Below are 18082 nucleotides of genomic sequence, written 5' to 3'. Positions count from 1 at the left end.
CAGAGCCGCTGAGAGTCTGATGTTTTGATCTCATCTTGACTATGTGCCGTTTTGTTTGCCAATTAAATAACGGCCCGGTAGGGATAAAGGCCCGGCACTGTTACAATTACACTCCAGCTGTGTGCATTCATGTGATGATGCTGGAGAAAATGTATACTGGAGAAAATGTATGCAGCAGTTTGATCCTGGCAAGAATGCAACCAGCAGCACAGACCCGATTTGCTGCCGACACCTGAGCAGCTTCTCGGGAACAGCCAAGGTGTAAAAGCTGAGGGAGGAAGCGATGCCAAGCAGGGATCTGATCATTATTCTCAGCTAGGGGAACGCGAGCAGACCTCCGCCAAGGTTCCTGACAAACCATTGGCGTTTTATGTTAAAAGGACCTCGCACTGCTGTTTAACACACAGTCCCCAGTCATTCCTTGGTTACGGACTCGTCAAAGTCTCTGAACCAATCACGTCCCAAATGACGTCCTTTTAATTGCTAATATTCTTTCACCTCCATTCACTGACCCCCCCGAGACCGTCCAGAGAGGTTGCAGGGGTGGTCACACCTTTGTCAGGGCCCATTTAGACAGTGGCCCCTTTAGAGTCTCCACAAACTTGCCTGGTCTGGGTCTGTAAGGCCCCGTTCACTGGCCACACCCCCCAGGAACATATTTGATCTGCGCTCCCTCTCAGGTCAGAGGACCCCCCCAGTGGACTCTGGGGTTTACCCCCATTAACGTGAACAAATCATCAAAGCCAATTTACAACGACCACATGAGACGAGCGGTCGGGGCTCCACCGTCAACAACACGTGCACGTACACGGAAGCAGTCTTCAAACGACATCACAGCTCAGAAAATGACATCACTTCTACTAAAATGCGGTCAAGTAAAGATGACACTTGAGCTGCATCCCAAAATAACGATGTCCGTCAAGTCCCTCGTCACAATATTGAAAAGTTTTAGTTAAATAACGCAGGGGGGTCAAAAACATCACCAGTGCTGGTATCAGCCTACACTGGGCCAGGTTCTGGAGCTGACTCGACGACGGTTTGTTCCGGATCTTGAGGTTTTAATTTGGAACCTACCACCGACACGTAGCCTCCATGTTGGCGGGAAGAATCACAGCGAGAACGTCGCGCTTCACGGGGGACAAACTCAGCGAAGAACTCTCCATTGTTCTGTGGTTGTCAAAGCTCAAAGCGCGTCGTTCGATCGCAAGGCTGACTCGTTGAGTTTGTGGCTCAAAAGTCAGCGAGTCAAAAGAAGGGGGGTCGTATCGCATTCGCAACGGCAAACTGGACCCCAGCACTGATTCGAACCTCCTGCTTGTGGAGTCTGGCGGCTCATCACAGGAACCAGAGGAGCGGGAAGTCAGACCCAACGAGCTCTCTGGATCTAAGACAGGCAGATTTGTACAATCCACGTCAGCACCCGCCACCGCCACCGCCACTCGGGCATGACAGGAAGCGTTTTAAGGGGCTGGATCGACATGTGCTCAGGCGGGTGAGTGGAGAGTGCACCCAGGTCAAAGGTTACACTGACACAAAGAGCTGCAAAACTGCCACTTCCAGGCCAAAACATGACTCCACCTCGGCCGGCTGAGTTCCACTTGTGACAGGACGGCGTTCACGTCACCACAGCACATCTGGGTTTGCCAGTTTCAGGCTGGTACATGCTGAAGGTCCCTCGACAACCTCAGCTTCAAAATATCTGATTATTTCATTATTCACACTGCTCCAGCGTGGTGTGGGAGGCGTTTATGCAACAGTTTCAGGCTGCCGGTCTGTAAAAACCTGCAACCGGAAACCACCTGCCTGCAGGAGCTGAACTCCCTGACAGAGGTGTAGGATTCAAGGTGTGAGACCCTCAGGATTCATCTTTCCCTCCGCTTTAATCTCTAAGGCTGAGATACATTCATGTGACTCTAGAATTGGCGGTTTTCTGAATCCTAGACAGTCCAACCCTGCTGGTTTCATGTGTGGGGGAACCTGGAGAAACCTGAGCGCCACACAGACACCAGAGTGAGAGTGTGTCTTCGGTCCTGCAGGCAGACTGGAGTGCTGGTTGGGGGGGGATGTCTCTTACCTTCCAAGCAGCACGTCCTCCACAAGCCCGAGTGGGTCATCACCTCCTCGTTCTTCTTGCTGGTCTCGTTCTCGCTCACGGACTTGGTCTTGCAGACGCCGCGGGAGTACAGCCAGTAGTCCGTGCCGACCGCGATGGTCATGAGGCTGAAGGCCGCGAAGGCTCCCACCGTGGTCAGCAGCATCTGGACTCCGCGGTCGAACAGACCCATGTTTCCGCATTCCATGAAAGGGGGACCCCCTTTCCTCTTGATGTACAGGAAGTAAATATTTGAAAATTTGCGGGACCAAATCAAACCGAAAAAACGGGATATACTTGAGCGGAAGGAGAGGGAGGAAGGAGGAGGAGGATGCGGTAGGAACCTTATGGTTGCGTTTGGGTGAGGACCAAAACAAGAGAAAAACTGACCAGAGGGGCTGATCAGGGGGGAGAGGAGAGGACGAGGTCTCTCCTCTCTTGTGTTTTCTTACTTTTATTACCTTTAAAGATGAAAATGGAGATGCAGGAACACACCGAAGTGTCAAAGCCGAACCTGGGATGAGTTAAACTGAGGCTCAGGCCCGCACTGAACCAGACAACCTGTTCCTGCCTGCTGAGATGATGAGGGCAGACTTCTACAGCTCGATAGCCACTCAGAGTTCACTAGTAGGAGCTATGTGCTAATGTTATTATTCTAGTGTTTGTCAAAGGGGAATAAACTGCGGATGGAGAGGAACAACAGCAGGAAAGTCTGTCATATTAACGGAAATTAAATGGCGGAATTTCAAATCCCTTCGAAAGGAAATTAAAAGGAAATCACGGTGTGTTTTATTTCATATCTAAATACAAATCTAGATTCTGGACTGAGGAATTAATGAATTAATAAATTGATTAGCAGCCTTTTAAAAAACACACACACACACACACACGCACACACACAAAATGACCCAAACAAAACAAAACAAACAAAATTGAATCAACCGCTTAGATTTTTTCCTTTTTTCCTAAAATTTTGATCCCCAGTTTCCATATGTAGCCCTATAGCTCTGGGAGGGTTTCCGCCGAAAATGGGGGTCTGCGGTCAGGAGAGGTTCGGTGGATCCGGAGGCGAGCATCCAGCAAGGCAAGCCGACCATCACTCGACATAGAGCCGGCAGGAGGAGGAGGAGGACGAGGAGTCGCCGCTGCTGGTAAGCCGAGGATGCTTCTTCCTCCCCGGGGATGAATGCGTGAATATCCAGAATCACCGCGGCGGTACCGCAGCCCGGACGCTCGCGCGTTGTAGCCCTTGTGCCATATGGAGTAAAAAAAAAAATAAAAATAAAAATTTTAAAAATAAAAATTGAAATTTAAAAAAAATAAAAAATAAAGATTGTTGCAATCCCTCGTTCTTCCCCTCCTCCTTCCCTGCGATGCAGCTTTTATATTACACAATCAGGACTCGCACACATCCGGAGCTGCTGCTGTCACGATGTCAATACATTCAGTTTCTCCCCCCCCACACCCGTTATTTTTTTTTTTCTCTGCGGGATGTCAGCGGGGGAAGCGGCGGCTCTCGGGGTGTGCGGGGTGGTTTCTCCTCTGCCTCTCCGAAGGGCCTCGGTGTGCGTGTGTGCGCTGCAGCAATGGTGGCTGGGAAGATATTAAAGATTTTTTTTTTTAAATTCCGTTTCTCTGAGTGGAGGGGGCGGAAGGAGGGGGTGTTGCGATGGTGGACTCTCTCTCTCTCTCTCTCTCTCTCTCTCTCTCTCTCTCTCTCTCTCTACCTCTCTGGATGGATGGAGGATTACTGGGTTGCTTCTGACGCTCGTTACCGTCGCGGCGCCCTGTCATGCCCTCTCTCCCCTCAAGGATCCCACCAGACGCATTTTCTAGTTTTTATCATCAATAACTGCACTTTAGGGCTGCAGCTCATCGCTTTACAGGCTGGCAGGGGTTCATCCTCCTCCTCCTGCCCCCCGTGAGCGACAGTCAGCAGCAGCAGACTTGGTTTGTTCCCTGAACTCAACACTCATTGTGGAGAGGAAGACAGAGAGAGCCGTGTGTGTGTGTGTGTGTGTGTGTGTGTGTGTGTGTGTGCTGCTATTCAGGCTCAGGGACGCGAGTGAAGCTGTAGTGCTGAAAGGACAGCTCCCCCCCCAGCTCCTCTGCGGAGTTTGTCTCCCCCTGCTGGTCAAATGTCGTAATCACGAGTAGTTCTGTTCAGTTTGAAAGCCCCGGAGCTTCTCTCGCCCCCCGGTGGTTCTTTAAAACGAGCCCGTGCATCAGACTGGAGACTCTCAGAAGACAAGAGGTTCAAATAGTATAAAAAAATTCATATGCTTACATTTATATATAAATATATACAGTATATATACTCTATATATAGAGTATATAGTATATATAGAGTATATAGTATATATAGAGTATATATATACACTCTGTATATACTGTATATATATATATACTGCATATATATACTATATATACTGCATATATACAGTATATATATATATACAGTATATATACTCCATATATAGAGTATATAGTATATATAGAGTATATATATATACTCTGTATATACAGTATATATATACTGCATATATATACTATATATACTGCATATATACAGTATATATATATACTGTATATATACAGTATATATATAGTATATATATACAGTATATATACTCTATATATACTGTATATATACAGTATATATAGTATATATATACAGTATATATACTCTATATATACAGTATATATACTCTATATATACAGTATATATACTCTATATATACAGTATATATACTCTATATATAGAGTATATAGTATATATAGAGTATATAGTATATATAGAGTATATATATACACTCTGTATATACTGTATATATATATACTGCATATATATACTATATATACTGCATATATACAGTATATATATATATACAGTATATATATACAGTATATATACTCTATATATAGAGTATATAGTATATATAGAGTATATATATACACTCTGTATATACAGTATATATATATATATATACTGCATATATATACTATATATACTGCATATATACAGTATATATATATATACTGTATATATACAGTATATATATATAGTATATATATACAGTATATATACTCTATATATAGAGTATATAGTATATATAGAGTATATATATAAACTCTGTATATACTGTATATATATACTGCATATGTATATATATATATATATATACTGTATATATAGAGTATATATATATACAGTATATATATACAGTATATATACTCTATATATAGAGTATATAGTATATATAGAGTATATATATACACTCTGTATATACAGTATATATATACTGCATATATATACTATATATACTGCATATATACAGTATATATATATACTGTGTATATGCAGTATATATATATATAATGTATATATAAATGAAATTAGAAAAATTATATTTTTTATTTTCTATTGTTAATATTGTTGTTATAATAAAAGTATAAAATTACAGATGTCATCTTATTTTAGTCAGCAAGTTCCATTTTATTTTCATTGTATTTACTGAGGTCATTGTCTGGGAGAACTTGCTCTTATTGTTGTCAAGTCTTAAGTGGCCTTGTAATATTTTTCTATGTTTGCTGCTTTGCTCGTCAGCGTCTCCTCACTGAAACAAACAACGGCAGCAACAAGACGGGACAACGCCAAGAGCGAATTATCAAGACGTTTGTACAAGGATGGAAGGTAACGAACGCCGCATTCTCTGCTAAAAGTGCTTGTAATTCTACTGGTTTGATTCTCTGTTTCTTATTTCCTTGACCATCATGGTTCGCTGAGCGACTGCAGAAACCAAGCCTTGACGTGGTCTGCTGTGCTCCATCATCATCATCAGACCTGCGATGAAGGCACTGTTGCAGTAGCGATGTTCTGACTCTTGCCAGCGTTCTCCATGTCATTCAGCTTCTGAGGCATCCCAAGCTTCATCTTGATGCCAGCCTGTCAGCAACGACATGAAAACTGCTGCCGCTCGTGTAACCAGCGAGCGTCAGTGCGCCCGTCCAGGTCGGACGTCTCCTGGTGAGAAGAGTCGTCACGGCGTTGGAATGGCGCCTCGGGCCCGGTGTCAGATGAGCTCTGGTCACATCTGGACAGCTGTGAGTTCAGCACTTATTATCCCTGAGCCACCAACATGGCTGCATGGTGACGCAGGAGGAGATCTTTGTGTGCAGGGCGTCAACTTTGATGTGTTTCATGTGAGGTGGCTCAGGGTGAAAGCAGTCGTGAATGAACCCTGACCAGACGGACACGACGGGCGCTTCTGAGTCTGGTTCTGGGCGGTCAGGGAGAAAAGAACTTTCAGCTTCCGACCACAGTTGCAGTCAAAAAGATGTTTTATTGCAAATTGAATGAAATCCTGATTAGAGACGTTCTGGTGTGAATCTAAAAGTTCAGTCGGTGGAAGGTGAGCGCCACAGCCTCTACAAGGAGAGGAAGAAGTGTCGGCCATTTTGAATCCATCACATCGGGAGACAGCACTGTAGTTGCAGTGCTGCGTCTGAAACCTGGTTCGGTGGTGGTCGACGTGATTCTCTGAGTTAAAAACACGTCGCGTGTCTTTCATCCAGATGTTTTTATTCTTTTCTTACCAACAGTCAGGTGTCCAGCTCTGAATGCACCTCAGCTTTACCCTTAAATCTGCAGAGGAATCAGAGCCGTCGAATGGACGCACCGTGATGGAGTGGGAAAAGTACAATAACTCTGAAATATTGAAAGAAATTGAAATCCAGCAATGACAGAGCTCAACATTTAGGAAGTACAAATCCTGAGTAAATATACTTCGTTACAGATGAATTCCTTCTTTTGCTACTCACAAGTCGACTGCTCCATCTCCTTGTCCTAAACCAAGAGGAGCAGGACCAAAGATGTCTGCAAATGTCTCCTCAACTTTATTAATAATCCCGGGGGAATAATCCATCCGTGCAGCAGAAATCGCCGATGCTCCCTGGAAAGACCTTGAGCTCGGAATAAAGAGCTCTCTGATTATTCCGCTCTTCCAGGATTTGGGACACTCTTCACTTTCGTTCAGCAATTATCCCTGACAGGAGAGGAAAGGTGGGTAAATCAGGTCCCAGGCCGGCCCCCCTTACAGTCCCTCGTGGACTCTTTATGCCAATCTCACGTTAAGTCAGCAAGCTGCAGATCCGGCCCTAATGGGGGCCTTGTTAGGGAACCCCTGGAGCATTGCGGAACACTTCCAGTAAATCGTGGAGGGAAAAAAACAGAGGCTCTCTTAGACGCGGCCTTTGAACACAAGTTTATATCCTTAGTAAACGAACCTGATTAACGGGAGTCTCTTGATGACGAAGCACCCGTGGGCCCTCTGGTCCCCAGGGTTAAAAACACCAGGAGGCAGATCAGATCGAGTCCGTTGACTTTACACTGTCTCCTTGTTAGATTCAGAGCCGGATTAAAGGTTCCATTGGTTTCTAATCGAAGCCTCGTCTGTTCTAAATCCAGCATGAAATCAGCAGGAGGCTTTAGGAGCCGAAGCTCCGAAACAACCTGCCACGAGGAACAAGTCCGGATCTTGTGAAGTAAAGCTTTACCCAAAAGTGTGTTCTACCTTCCAGTTACTCACAAGCATGCGTATTTAGCTTGAGGGTAATAGAGATTAACAGCTAACAGCAGCTAACCTGACCGTTAGCATCTGTTTACAAACCCTCATGGTCCGCTAAAACCCACGTCTTCCTCATCCACCCGTGTGCTCGGCAACCCACAAACACGTTGTATCCAAGCTGAGCAGGTTGGCTAGCTGTCCGTCTCCGTTAGCTTCAAGCTAACTATGTGTGGCTGGCGCTTTCTGCATTCTGAAGTCACAAGGAAGGAAAGCAGGAGGGAAAACATCTTTGTGGCAAAATGCACTTTCTGAATGAAGTATCCCTAGCAGACATGTTGAGTGTCATGTGTGTGTGTGTGTGTGTGTGTGTGTGTGCGTGCGCGCGCGTTCCGGCATGTGTGTTTGCGCAACTGGAGGACCAGGAAAGTACTCTATAATTAATTTACCATGTCCTGTGTCACGCTACATTACAATAGGTGTGTTATGCTGTTACATGCGTGTTGCATGCGTGTTGCTGTGTGTTCCGTCTATGTTTGGCTGCTGTCTTGCGTGTGAGAGGACACTGCCATGTCAGCAGCAGCCTGATCCCCGGGTGCCGGCACTGAGCCGGAAGCAGCTGAGTGAGCGTTTTGACGTGACTGCCGCTGTGCACACATGCCTGCTGCTGCTTCAGTCCCCAGGTGATTGTCTGAGGGGGTGAAACTCATTGCCCCCCCACCTCCATCACCTGACCACGGAGAACTGGTCACCTGGCCTGATGTCTGCAGTCACGCTGCAGTCGGTGCTGCAATGCCCAAGAGGCGGTCAACATCCCGTCAAGCTTTATCATGGATGGCGTGTCGGATGAGGAACAACATCCAGTGTTAAACATGATTTAATACGATTTAATTAATTCTATTTAATTCGTCTTCCTCATTCTGGCTCCTTTCGTGGTGCAAACTTTTAGAATTCTAGACTTGAAAGACTCAGCGACGCGCGTGAATCCACTGATATCTGGGACGACTCAAAGGGAAACGCTGGCGATCTGAAGGTGTCTCCGTCCTCACTGACAGGCTGATGAAGTACATCTGTTCATCAGCTGGGCTCCTGCGTGGAGTCAGCATGTCACTTCCTGTCACTTCCAGTGTGAGAGTGTGGCGAGCTTGCTCCGCTGCGGGGCTGGCGGTATCGGTGGCGTGCTGCACACACAGATTCAGGAGGCAGTGTGACGCCCTGCAGCTCACACACACACACACACACACGCACACACACACACACACACACAGGTAGATACTGTAAGTGAGACTCAAGCTGACAGCTACAGGCGACCTGTCGTTTCCCATCTTAGCTCTAAAAGTCTAAAACCAGAGATGACGTTCATTACACAAAACAGAGACTTACAGACTAAACAGAACACAGAGGCGGAACCAAACTAGAACACAACTCCACGCATGCAAGAACCAGGTGGAGAACATGAGAGCAGGGACAGAACCGGCCAGTCAAACAACACCTGGAACAGAAGCAGTGACTGACGCGACGCAGGTGAATCGCTCGAAAAGGCGGGAAATGAGCAAAGACAGGAAGTGGCACAAGAGTATGTGCAAGGAACGAACATTTCAAAATAAAACCAGGAGCTTAACACAGCAGAAACAAGAAAAACCACTGAACAACACGAAAATGAAAACTTGAGCCTATGAATACTCCAAACTCCCCACTATAACACTAGAACATGTAAAACAATCCTCCGTAACGTTCCTGATGAAGACCTGATACGTTATGATGATGTCATGTGATGTCAAAGCAATTAAAGAGCCAACAGCGTAGGTGGGAATACAAAGAGAGGAAAATAAAAAAATAATGGCAACCACTTTATAGGAGGATGAAATCCCCTTAATATTTATGATCTGTATTTATGTGGCGTATCTGGCACATCCCTGGTCTACTGTTGCACTGAGTTATCAAACAAGGAAAAAGAGGAACCCCATGAGTAGGGTTTGGGGGTTCTCTGTCATTAAGTGCTATGGGGGCCAGGAGAACCGGACAGAGAGCAGATCTGAGCCTCCTTTAGGCCGAGCATCCGTTGTTACCTGGGAAGAAATACTCAGACTGACTACAATACCGATATTGAAACCCTGTTGTCCTGTGCTGGCTGTAGTTCCTTTGTTCACCAGCAGAGAGCAGCATCTGTCTAACTCAGTATTTGTCCTGACCTCTAGAGAACTTTGGATGAGCAACGCCAGCTCTTCAAGACCACTTCCTGTCTCAAGATTTCATCCTCACTGGAATGTGAGTCCCGATTTTCTCCCCAGAGGTTGAATGCGATGTGCAGCTGAAGCAGAATCGGGATTGTGACTTATTTGGGGTTAAAATCACAGTGTTGATGTCCATATATGGTCGAGTCACGTCAGTTTGATTTATAAACAAACAAAACACAACGATCACGAATCAAGACGCTGAGTGAGAACCAGAGACTTTGATTGAATGAACAACTGAAGCGTGATTATGACCACAGGACGTCTTCTCATCACAACATGTCCTCTCATCACATGTCTTCTCATCACATGTCCTCACACAACATGTCCTCTCATCACATGTCTTCTCATCACAACATGTCCTCACACCACATGTCCATATATCATACGTCTTCTCATCACATGTCCTCACACCACATGTCCTCACACCACATGTCCATATATCATACGTCTTCTCATCACAACATGTCCTCACACCACATGTCCTCACATCACATGTTCATATATCATACGTCTTCTCATCACAACATGTCTTCTCATCACAACATGTCAATATATCATACGTCTTCTCATCACATGTCCATAAATCATACGTCTTCTCATCACATGTCCTCTCATCACATGTCTTCTCATCACAACATGTCCTCACACCACATGTCCATATATCATACGTCTTCTCATCACAACATCTCCTCTCATCACATGTCTTCTCATCACAACATGTCCTCACACCACATGTCCATATATCATACGTCTTCTCATCACAACATGTCCTCACACCAAATGTCCATATATCATACGTCTTCTCATCACAACATGTCCTCACACCACATGTCCTCACATCACATGTTCATATATCATACGTCTTCTCATCACAACATGTCCTCTCATCACATGTCTTCTCATCACAACATGTCCTCACACCACATGTCCATATATCATACGTCCTCTCATCACAACATGTCCTCACACCACATGTCCTCACATCACATGTTCATATATCATACGTCTTCTCATCACAACATGTCTTCTCATCACAACATGTCCTCACACCACACGTCCTCACACCACATGTCCTGATATCACACATACTCATATTACAACTTGTCCTCAAACCATATGTCCTCACACCACATGTCCTCATATCATAACATGTCCTCTCATCACGACATGTCCTCACACCACATGTCCTGATATCACACATACTCATATTACAACTTGTCCTCCCACCACAACATGTCGTGATATCATGACATGTCCTCAAACCATACGTCCTCACACCACATGTCCTCATATCATAACATGTCCTCTCATCACGACATGTCCTCACACCACATGTCCTCACACCACATGTCCTGATATCACACATACTCATATTACAACTTGTCCTCCCACCACAACATGTCGTGATATCATGACATGTCCTCAAACCATACGTCCTCACACCACATGGCCTCATATCACACATCCTTACCTCACACCTCCTCACATCATAACATGTCCTCACATCACATGACCTCACATTACAACTTCATATCGCAACATGTCTTCAAAACATGTCCTCACAACATGTCCTGGATGGGGGGGGGGGGGGGGGGCTGCAGCACTGAAAGTTTATTTTGGACTGAAAGCAGTGTTTTCCCTCTGCCACGCTGAAACCCTTTGACAAAAAGCCAAATCTACACCCCAAAGTCCAGGAAAGTGTTGTTGACGGGGTGTTCAATGTGACGGGCAATGTGTGGGTGTCCCCCGTCGTGATCGCACGGTTTCCCCAGAGCGTCCAAGCGTAAATGTCCCTCTAAACTCACTGATAATCTGATGTCAGTCTTGACTGGCTGGATTTAGATTGGCTGCTTTTACGTTTTGCAAACCTTTGAACAGATCAGTCCAAATGGCCTAATGGGAACCGATGAACATGTGACTGTGTGTGTTTGTGTGCATGTAAGTGTGTGAGTGTGTGTGTGTGTGATGACACAGTACCTGACCTCTCAGGTTTCATTCAGGGAGGCGAAGCAATGCGAGGCCAGAAGACACCAGACAGACAGAAAGACAGACAAACCAACGCTGCTAAGACTCGGATGTTTCTGGGATTACTCAAGAAGAAACAACAGAAACAGGTAGTGCCCCTGTGTGTGTGTGCGTGTGTGCGTGTGTGTGTGTGCGTGTGTGTGTGTGTGTGTGTGGCTGTGGGTGTGTGTGGTGATTACAACGTCATAGTTTATTGGGGCAGTTACAAAGCTGCATGAACTACTTTTCATTGTCCAGCTTAAACTTTCCCAACATGTCCTGATTACCTGACCATGTAAAGGTCAAGGGTCAGAATTGGGATCTTAAGCAAGTCCCTGATGAATCTTCGTAACTGACCTGGAATGCATCATTCCTGCCGGATGCACTTTCTTGAACTTAAACACATCACCCTTTTTGGGGTACATTTACATTGGATACGTTTATGTGTGTATCCAGTTATTACTGATGGGCTGAGATAGTGTAGTCTCACGCACGCGCGCGCACACACACACACAAACAGGGACATGTGGACAGATGTTGTTCTCTGGTCAGGCAGTGGATCAGGAGTTAAGGGGTTAGGGGGGTTAGAGGTTAAGGGGTTAAGAGGTGAGGGGTTAAGGGGTTAGACAACACACCTGCACCCCCGTGGGGCGTCCGTCACCGGAGAAACTGAAAGCAGACTCATGAGGATTTACTCTCCGTGGCTTGTTTGTGTTCTGGGTGGTGGAGTGGAGCTTAGGTTGATGAAGATTTGCACCACCAGCCTGAAACTGGACCGCAAGAACAAGATAACAGGCGAGGACCTAATGCGGCGATCTGCATTCTCCATCTACGAGCGATGAAAACAGACATTAGCTTGTAAGTGTTGACATGGGAGAGAAGGAGAGAAGTGCAGGCCGCCAGATTTAGTCACATGCCAGGTGTTGACATCAGAATTTCAATTGGAAATTGTGGTGATGCTGCCTGTTTTATTCCACTGGATGACTGGCGAGAGTGAAGATTAAACACAACCTGTCCATTAGAGGACATAGGAGATGGGATGGATGGGTGTCTCACCTGTAAGTTGGGTTTGTTTTTCCAGCCGGCAGAGAACTAGGATGCGGCCCTGGAAGAGGTCAGGTGCTGCCTCAGATCTGTCTGGTAGTTCCTCTTGACGATCAGACGACAGCAGCGACAGCCAAGTTGTAATTATGGCAGTTCGAGTTACTCTGCTACACTATCCTGCAAAAGGAGACTCTGGCAGACTTTTAATAGTTTTGATGTGCGGCTCATTAGTTTGATGACGAGGCTCATGTTAGGTTTTATAAGATAGAATGCTGACTGGAGGTGACATGTTGGGGTTAGAGTTTAAGATAAGCCAGCCGTCTCAGTATTTATAGGCCAGCTGGCTGCGTTGAACAAGCTGATCAGGGATCACATACTAACAACTGCTGCAGTCTAAATTAGCTCAGTATGGCTGTGGCCACAGCTAACCGCTAACTGAGCAGGGTCACCCAAAAAGGTTAACAGGCTGCCAGAGGAAATAACGTTTAGCTAGTTGGATTAGCACCGCCAACTTCAGTTTAAGGTAGAATGTTTACCAGAAAATGTGGCAGCAAAGCTACGCATGGAAGACAGAAGCTAAATGCTAGCATTTCGGTATCTCACTATGGTACATGCTCTCCGCACTTCACCAGTCCTGACCACCAGATGGACGTGATATCTATGCCCCAGACGAGGGACTTCCTCCAACGACTAGACACGGACACAACATCACATCTTCAGTCTTAAACTTCTTGCTCATGAGCATCCTCTCAGCCTGAAAGTGTAGCAAACATGCTAGAATACTCTTCCCGGAACGAGCTAACAATTGAGTCGCCCAACGCTACTTTGTACTACCATCTGTTTTCTGAGTTGAGCGTTAGGTGTCTATGAACAATAGTCGCTTCTGCTAGCTGTCTCCAAACAGCAGCTGCTGGTGTTAGTTGTTGTCAAAAAAAAGCTGCCCCTGCTAGCTAACTCCAAACAGCAGCTACTACTGGTAGCTGCTTCCAAACAGTAGCTGCCAAAGCTAGCCACCATACCAGCTGATATTAGCTCCCACAGATGGTTTGGAGACTGAGGCTGCTGGTGTGACAGTCGTGTCCAAACAATTTTCAGTTTGGATTTTAATCATGGATTCACCTACAGGAGCTCGCCTTGAGTTTAGGTTTTTCATCCACCCTATGCAGAGCCAAGCTTCCGCCATTTTGGGGTAAAACATGTCTTTGCTCTTGCTGATATTAATTAGAGTCCAAAAACAACACAGAAAAAAACAAAACATTCTTTTAATTATAAAAGTCACAGTGCTTCCTGGTATAAAAGTGAAGCAGTTTTCCAGCTCTCAATAGATTTGAAGCAGAATTGCAATGTTTCAAAAACATCCATGAACCAGTGCATAACTCAGGACACACTTCACATTTTCACCAGTGAGACTGGACAACATGTTAATAACGTCACGCAATTCCTGCATGACTGCAGCCTGTGGAGTGAACTATGACCTCCTGTATGAAGGTCAGAGGTCACCTGAATGACACTGTACTTCCTGTGTTTGCAGTAAACCATCATTGTGCAAGATGGTTGATTGGAAATGAACCTCAAAGCATCCTGCTTCTGAGATGTTTCACAGAGTTAAGAAGTTGTCAGCTGTAGTCTGTCATTCAACCCCCCCACCCACCCACTCTCTCACACACACACACACACACACACACACACACACACACACACACACACACACACACACACACACACACTTTAATTCAGTGTCTAGAGCTGACATAAAAGACAGGAAATGCCTGCTGTCTCTGATTGCATCCAGCAACATTCTGCAGTCTACAGTTCCCTGAGATGGCAGTATGAGAACACACACACACACACACACACACACACACACACACACACACACACACACACACACCAGCAGCAGGACCTTTCTGTACTCCAACAACATTGATAACAGCTCTGTGTGTGTGTGGGTGTCAGTGTGTGACAGTTCAGTCACCTTTCAGCCTTTCAGAGGGAGAGACACAGCACGAGTGTTATTAAAGGAGCAGAACTTTTATCCCCTCGGATCCGCCATATTGTTCTCAAGGATTTTACTGTTATGACCAAGAGTTGGTTGACCTGGTAGCCAAAGTGTTAGCCACAAACTGTTGGCAGGGCAAAACTGTTAGCTGGAGTGTTAGCCACAAACTGGAGGCAGAGCAAAACTGTTAGCTGGTGTGTTAGCCACAAACTGGAGGCAGGGCAAAACTGTTAGCTGGACTGTTAGCCACAAACTGGAGGCAGAGCAAAACTGTTAGCTGGTGTGTTAGCCACAAACTGGAGGCAGAGCAAAACTGTTAGCTGGACTGTTAGCCACAAACTGGAGGCAGGGCAAAACTGTTAGCTGGACTGTTAGCCACAAACTGGAGGCAGGGCAAAACTGTTAGCTGGACTGTTAGCCACAAACTGGAGGCAGAGCAAAACTGTTAGCTGGTGTGTTAGCCACAAACTGGAGGCAGAGCAAAACTGTTAGCTGGAGTGTTAGCCACAAACTGGAGGCAGAGCAAAACTGTTAGCTGGTGTGTTAGCCACCAAGTGGAGGGAGGGCGACCTACTCTGAACACATCACTCATGCATCAAAGTACAACGTTTTGCGATGTTGCACTGTGCAGCAGGCGTGTTCAACACTGGCTGTGCAGTGCGTTGCGTCTGGAGTCAATCAACCAGGTATTTTTGTCTCCACGTCTGTGTGACCGTATTCATGCACAACATCTAGAGGTGTTCACCCACCAGCTCCTCATCGCCATTATTGACTGACCGTCTGTATAAGTTGACAAGTAGCATGAAAGGTAAAAGAACCTATAATCTTTTTGTGATAATCAGATGAGATTTGACAACACATGCGATGATTATAATTGAAGGTTGCAAGGACTCAAAGGCCCTGTTCTTGAACTGACAGGTGATTCGCCACACTTCCACCGTGTCTCCCACTCTGCTCTCTTTCTGTTTCAGACATCTGGACCGTTTCTGGCCTGACAGCGGTCTCAGTGATGGTGTCTGGGAACGTGAGCCGGCTTCCTACATCCGTGGTTAGGGCAGGCTCTAGGTAACCCTCTGCTGTATCCTCACCATCCTGCTGACACGCCGTGCTCCTCCCCTCTCCTGGACCATGTGAGGTCTCTCCGTGCTTTGGACTTGAATCTCACAGTGAGTTCTTGAAATGCTGCCACTTCCTCACAACACAGCTGTCTACACAGGCTGCCCAACGGCGTCGTGTTTCAGACACGCCACAGACCAGAGGCACCTTTGTCATGACACAAAGATTTGGGGGTGGGGGGGGGGGGTCACTTACTTCTATGAGTCACTGATTTGAAGATGGTTGTTCGCATTTTTATATCGATTGCACCTTTCCTCCACACGTCTCTGAAAGTCTCTTTGTTCCCTCTAAAGTGTTGCTCAAAATGCAGCAGCTGGACTCAAACGGGGCCAAATCACAGTGGTTCTAGACTCTCTGGGGGTGAACCAGACTCTAAAGAAACCAAACTCCAGCTCCAACACAAAGGTTGCTATGACTTTTTGGTTTTAGTGTGGACTCAAAGAGTGAATGTGCCTCGGCTGCTGTCAGTTCCAGTAAACCAGTGGGAATGACAGTCCTTTAAAGTGGCAGGTGAGATTCACGCACAAATCACAATGAGATGAAAGGATCCAGAACCACCAGGAGAGTCCACAGTCGGGTCATTCACAGGTGACACTCTAAGTGGGGGTGTCCCAGGGCAGCCAAGGGTTCCCTCTTTTATGCTAAACTATGTGAGTGGTACGTGCTGGTACCTTTGCAGGCAACCTGACCCTGGTTACTCGTGTCTTTCACAGTGGGTTATAAACTATTATTAAGCTTCTGCCTGGTTTGGCATCACTTTATATGTCTGAACTTCCTGAGACCCCCCAGAGTCTCAGCTGTCTGTTGGTAGAGCCCCGGGACTCAGGAGCGCCTCCCCCAGGAGATCCAGCTAAACTGCTGCCTCGGTTTGAATCCCTTCAAGAGACACACCTGTACAAGCTTGTGATGCTAACATTTCAAGGGCCGCTTGTATTTGAACAGTTGTATTATTTCCATTGTTTCAGGAATTTATTTTATGTGAGTATTTGTGATTCCTGCTTTTTTCCTGTTTTGTTAATAGACATTTTTCTATATTATTATTAGTAGTAGTAGCAGTAGTAGTAGTACTAGTAGTAGTAGCAGTAGAAGTAGTAGTAGTAGTAGTAGTATGACTAATCACTACAACACACTCATTACTGCAGGCAGGCAATAAACAAAGAGTGGGACAGGAATCAGGAAGTAATTAGAACATCAACACATGAGGTCAGACCTTCAAAATAAAAGAGGAAGTGACAAAGGGAGTCCAACACAGGAGTGGTAAAGGTCCAGACAGGAAGTGTGACACCTGAGTGGTTCAGCTGACGCTACGTTCAGGCTTCACCTCTGAATTCAGGTTCACGAATGGTAGGAAACCCGATTCCAGGTCATGTCGGCTTCTTTGGAGGCTGCCGAATGTGAGACTGTCTGGTGTCACAGTCATGGCCACCGAATCAGGAAGTTACTAATTTTTAAGATCGCACCTTGTTAGATCAAGCCCTTTGATTGATTGATCCAGTCATACCAGTCATTCCAGTCATAGCAGGGGTGTGTGCTCCTGTATTTAGCAGGTCTGTAGCCTAATATTTGTGGGAACCAGCAGAGTCACTGAGGCGACAGATGATCTGCGACAGACGGAGGTCACCAATACACAAACTGTCTTTCCAGTATTTAGTCTGAAAACTGTTAAACTGACCGAGTTCACCTTGAAGTGACATCCATCTTTTAATCTTCAGCGTGTTCTAGTTGTCTTTCTTCCAGAGCTTCGAATCGAGCCTCGTCAGTGGCTGAAGTTGTTTGCATGTCTGTAAGAAGTACGCAAATGCCAGGAGACTGATTTTCACCAAACATGGTGCGGCGAGCGAAGCTTGAACCAAGGAAGAACCCATTTAATTTGGGGGTCGATTACTCACAGCGCCACCGTGCCGCCCAACAGGAAATTGTATTTGGTCCAAAACTTGGTGTCTCCCTCTCATTGGGTGGAGCAGAACCACCTCTCGTAACAGACCCACATTCAGAACTTGGTGATAACTATGACGACAGAGTCCTC

At 45.9% G+C, this 18082-nt stretch overlaps 1 protein-coding gene and 2 long non-coding RNA genes across 3 annotated transcripts in view; 1 reads left to right on the top strand and 2 right to left on the bottom strand.

Moving 5' to 3' along the window:
• LOC147244649 (voltage-dependent calcium channel gamma-2 subunit) overlaps positions 1-3684 on the bottom strand; it is a 52102-nt gene extending 48418 nt beyond the window's left edge. The window contains exon 1 of the mRNA XM_086185786.1: positions 2075-3684. Within this exon, the coding sequence (XP_086041912.1) occupies positions 2075-2300 (226 nt within the window). The 5' untranslated portion in view covers positions 2301-3684. The remainder of the gene's footprint in view (positions 1-2074) is intronic.
• Positions 3007-6034, top strand: LOC147244648 (uncharacterized). The gene is made up of 3 exons (XR_015110170.1): positions 3007-3243; positions 5700-5786; positions 5889-6034. It is a non-coding gene; the product is annotated as an uncharacterized LOC147244648 (long non-coding RNA).
• A 2220-nt stretch (positions 6035-8254) lies between these two features.
• LOC147244647 (uncharacterized) lies at positions 8255-13195 on the bottom strand. Its single transcript, XR_015110171.1, has 3 exons — positions 12954-13195; positions 12533-12726; positions 8255-8871 (listed from the first exon to the last, which is right to left on the bottom strand). It is a non-coding gene; the product is annotated as an uncharacterized LOC147244647 (long non-coding RNA).
• Positions 13196-18082: the final 4887 nt, after the last annotated feature.

The sequence above is a fragment of the Aulostomus chinensis genome, chromosome 18, assembly GCF_037954235.1.
Source record: "Aulostomus chinensis isolate RoL2024-O1b breed Wild chromosome 18, RoL_Achi_v1.0, whole genome shotgun sequence".
Lineage (NCBI taxonomy): Eukaryota > Metazoa > Chordata > Actinopteri > Syngnathiformes > Aulostomidae > Aulostomus > Aulostomus chinensis.
This window is presented reverse-complemented; position numbering and strand designations above follow the sequence as displayed.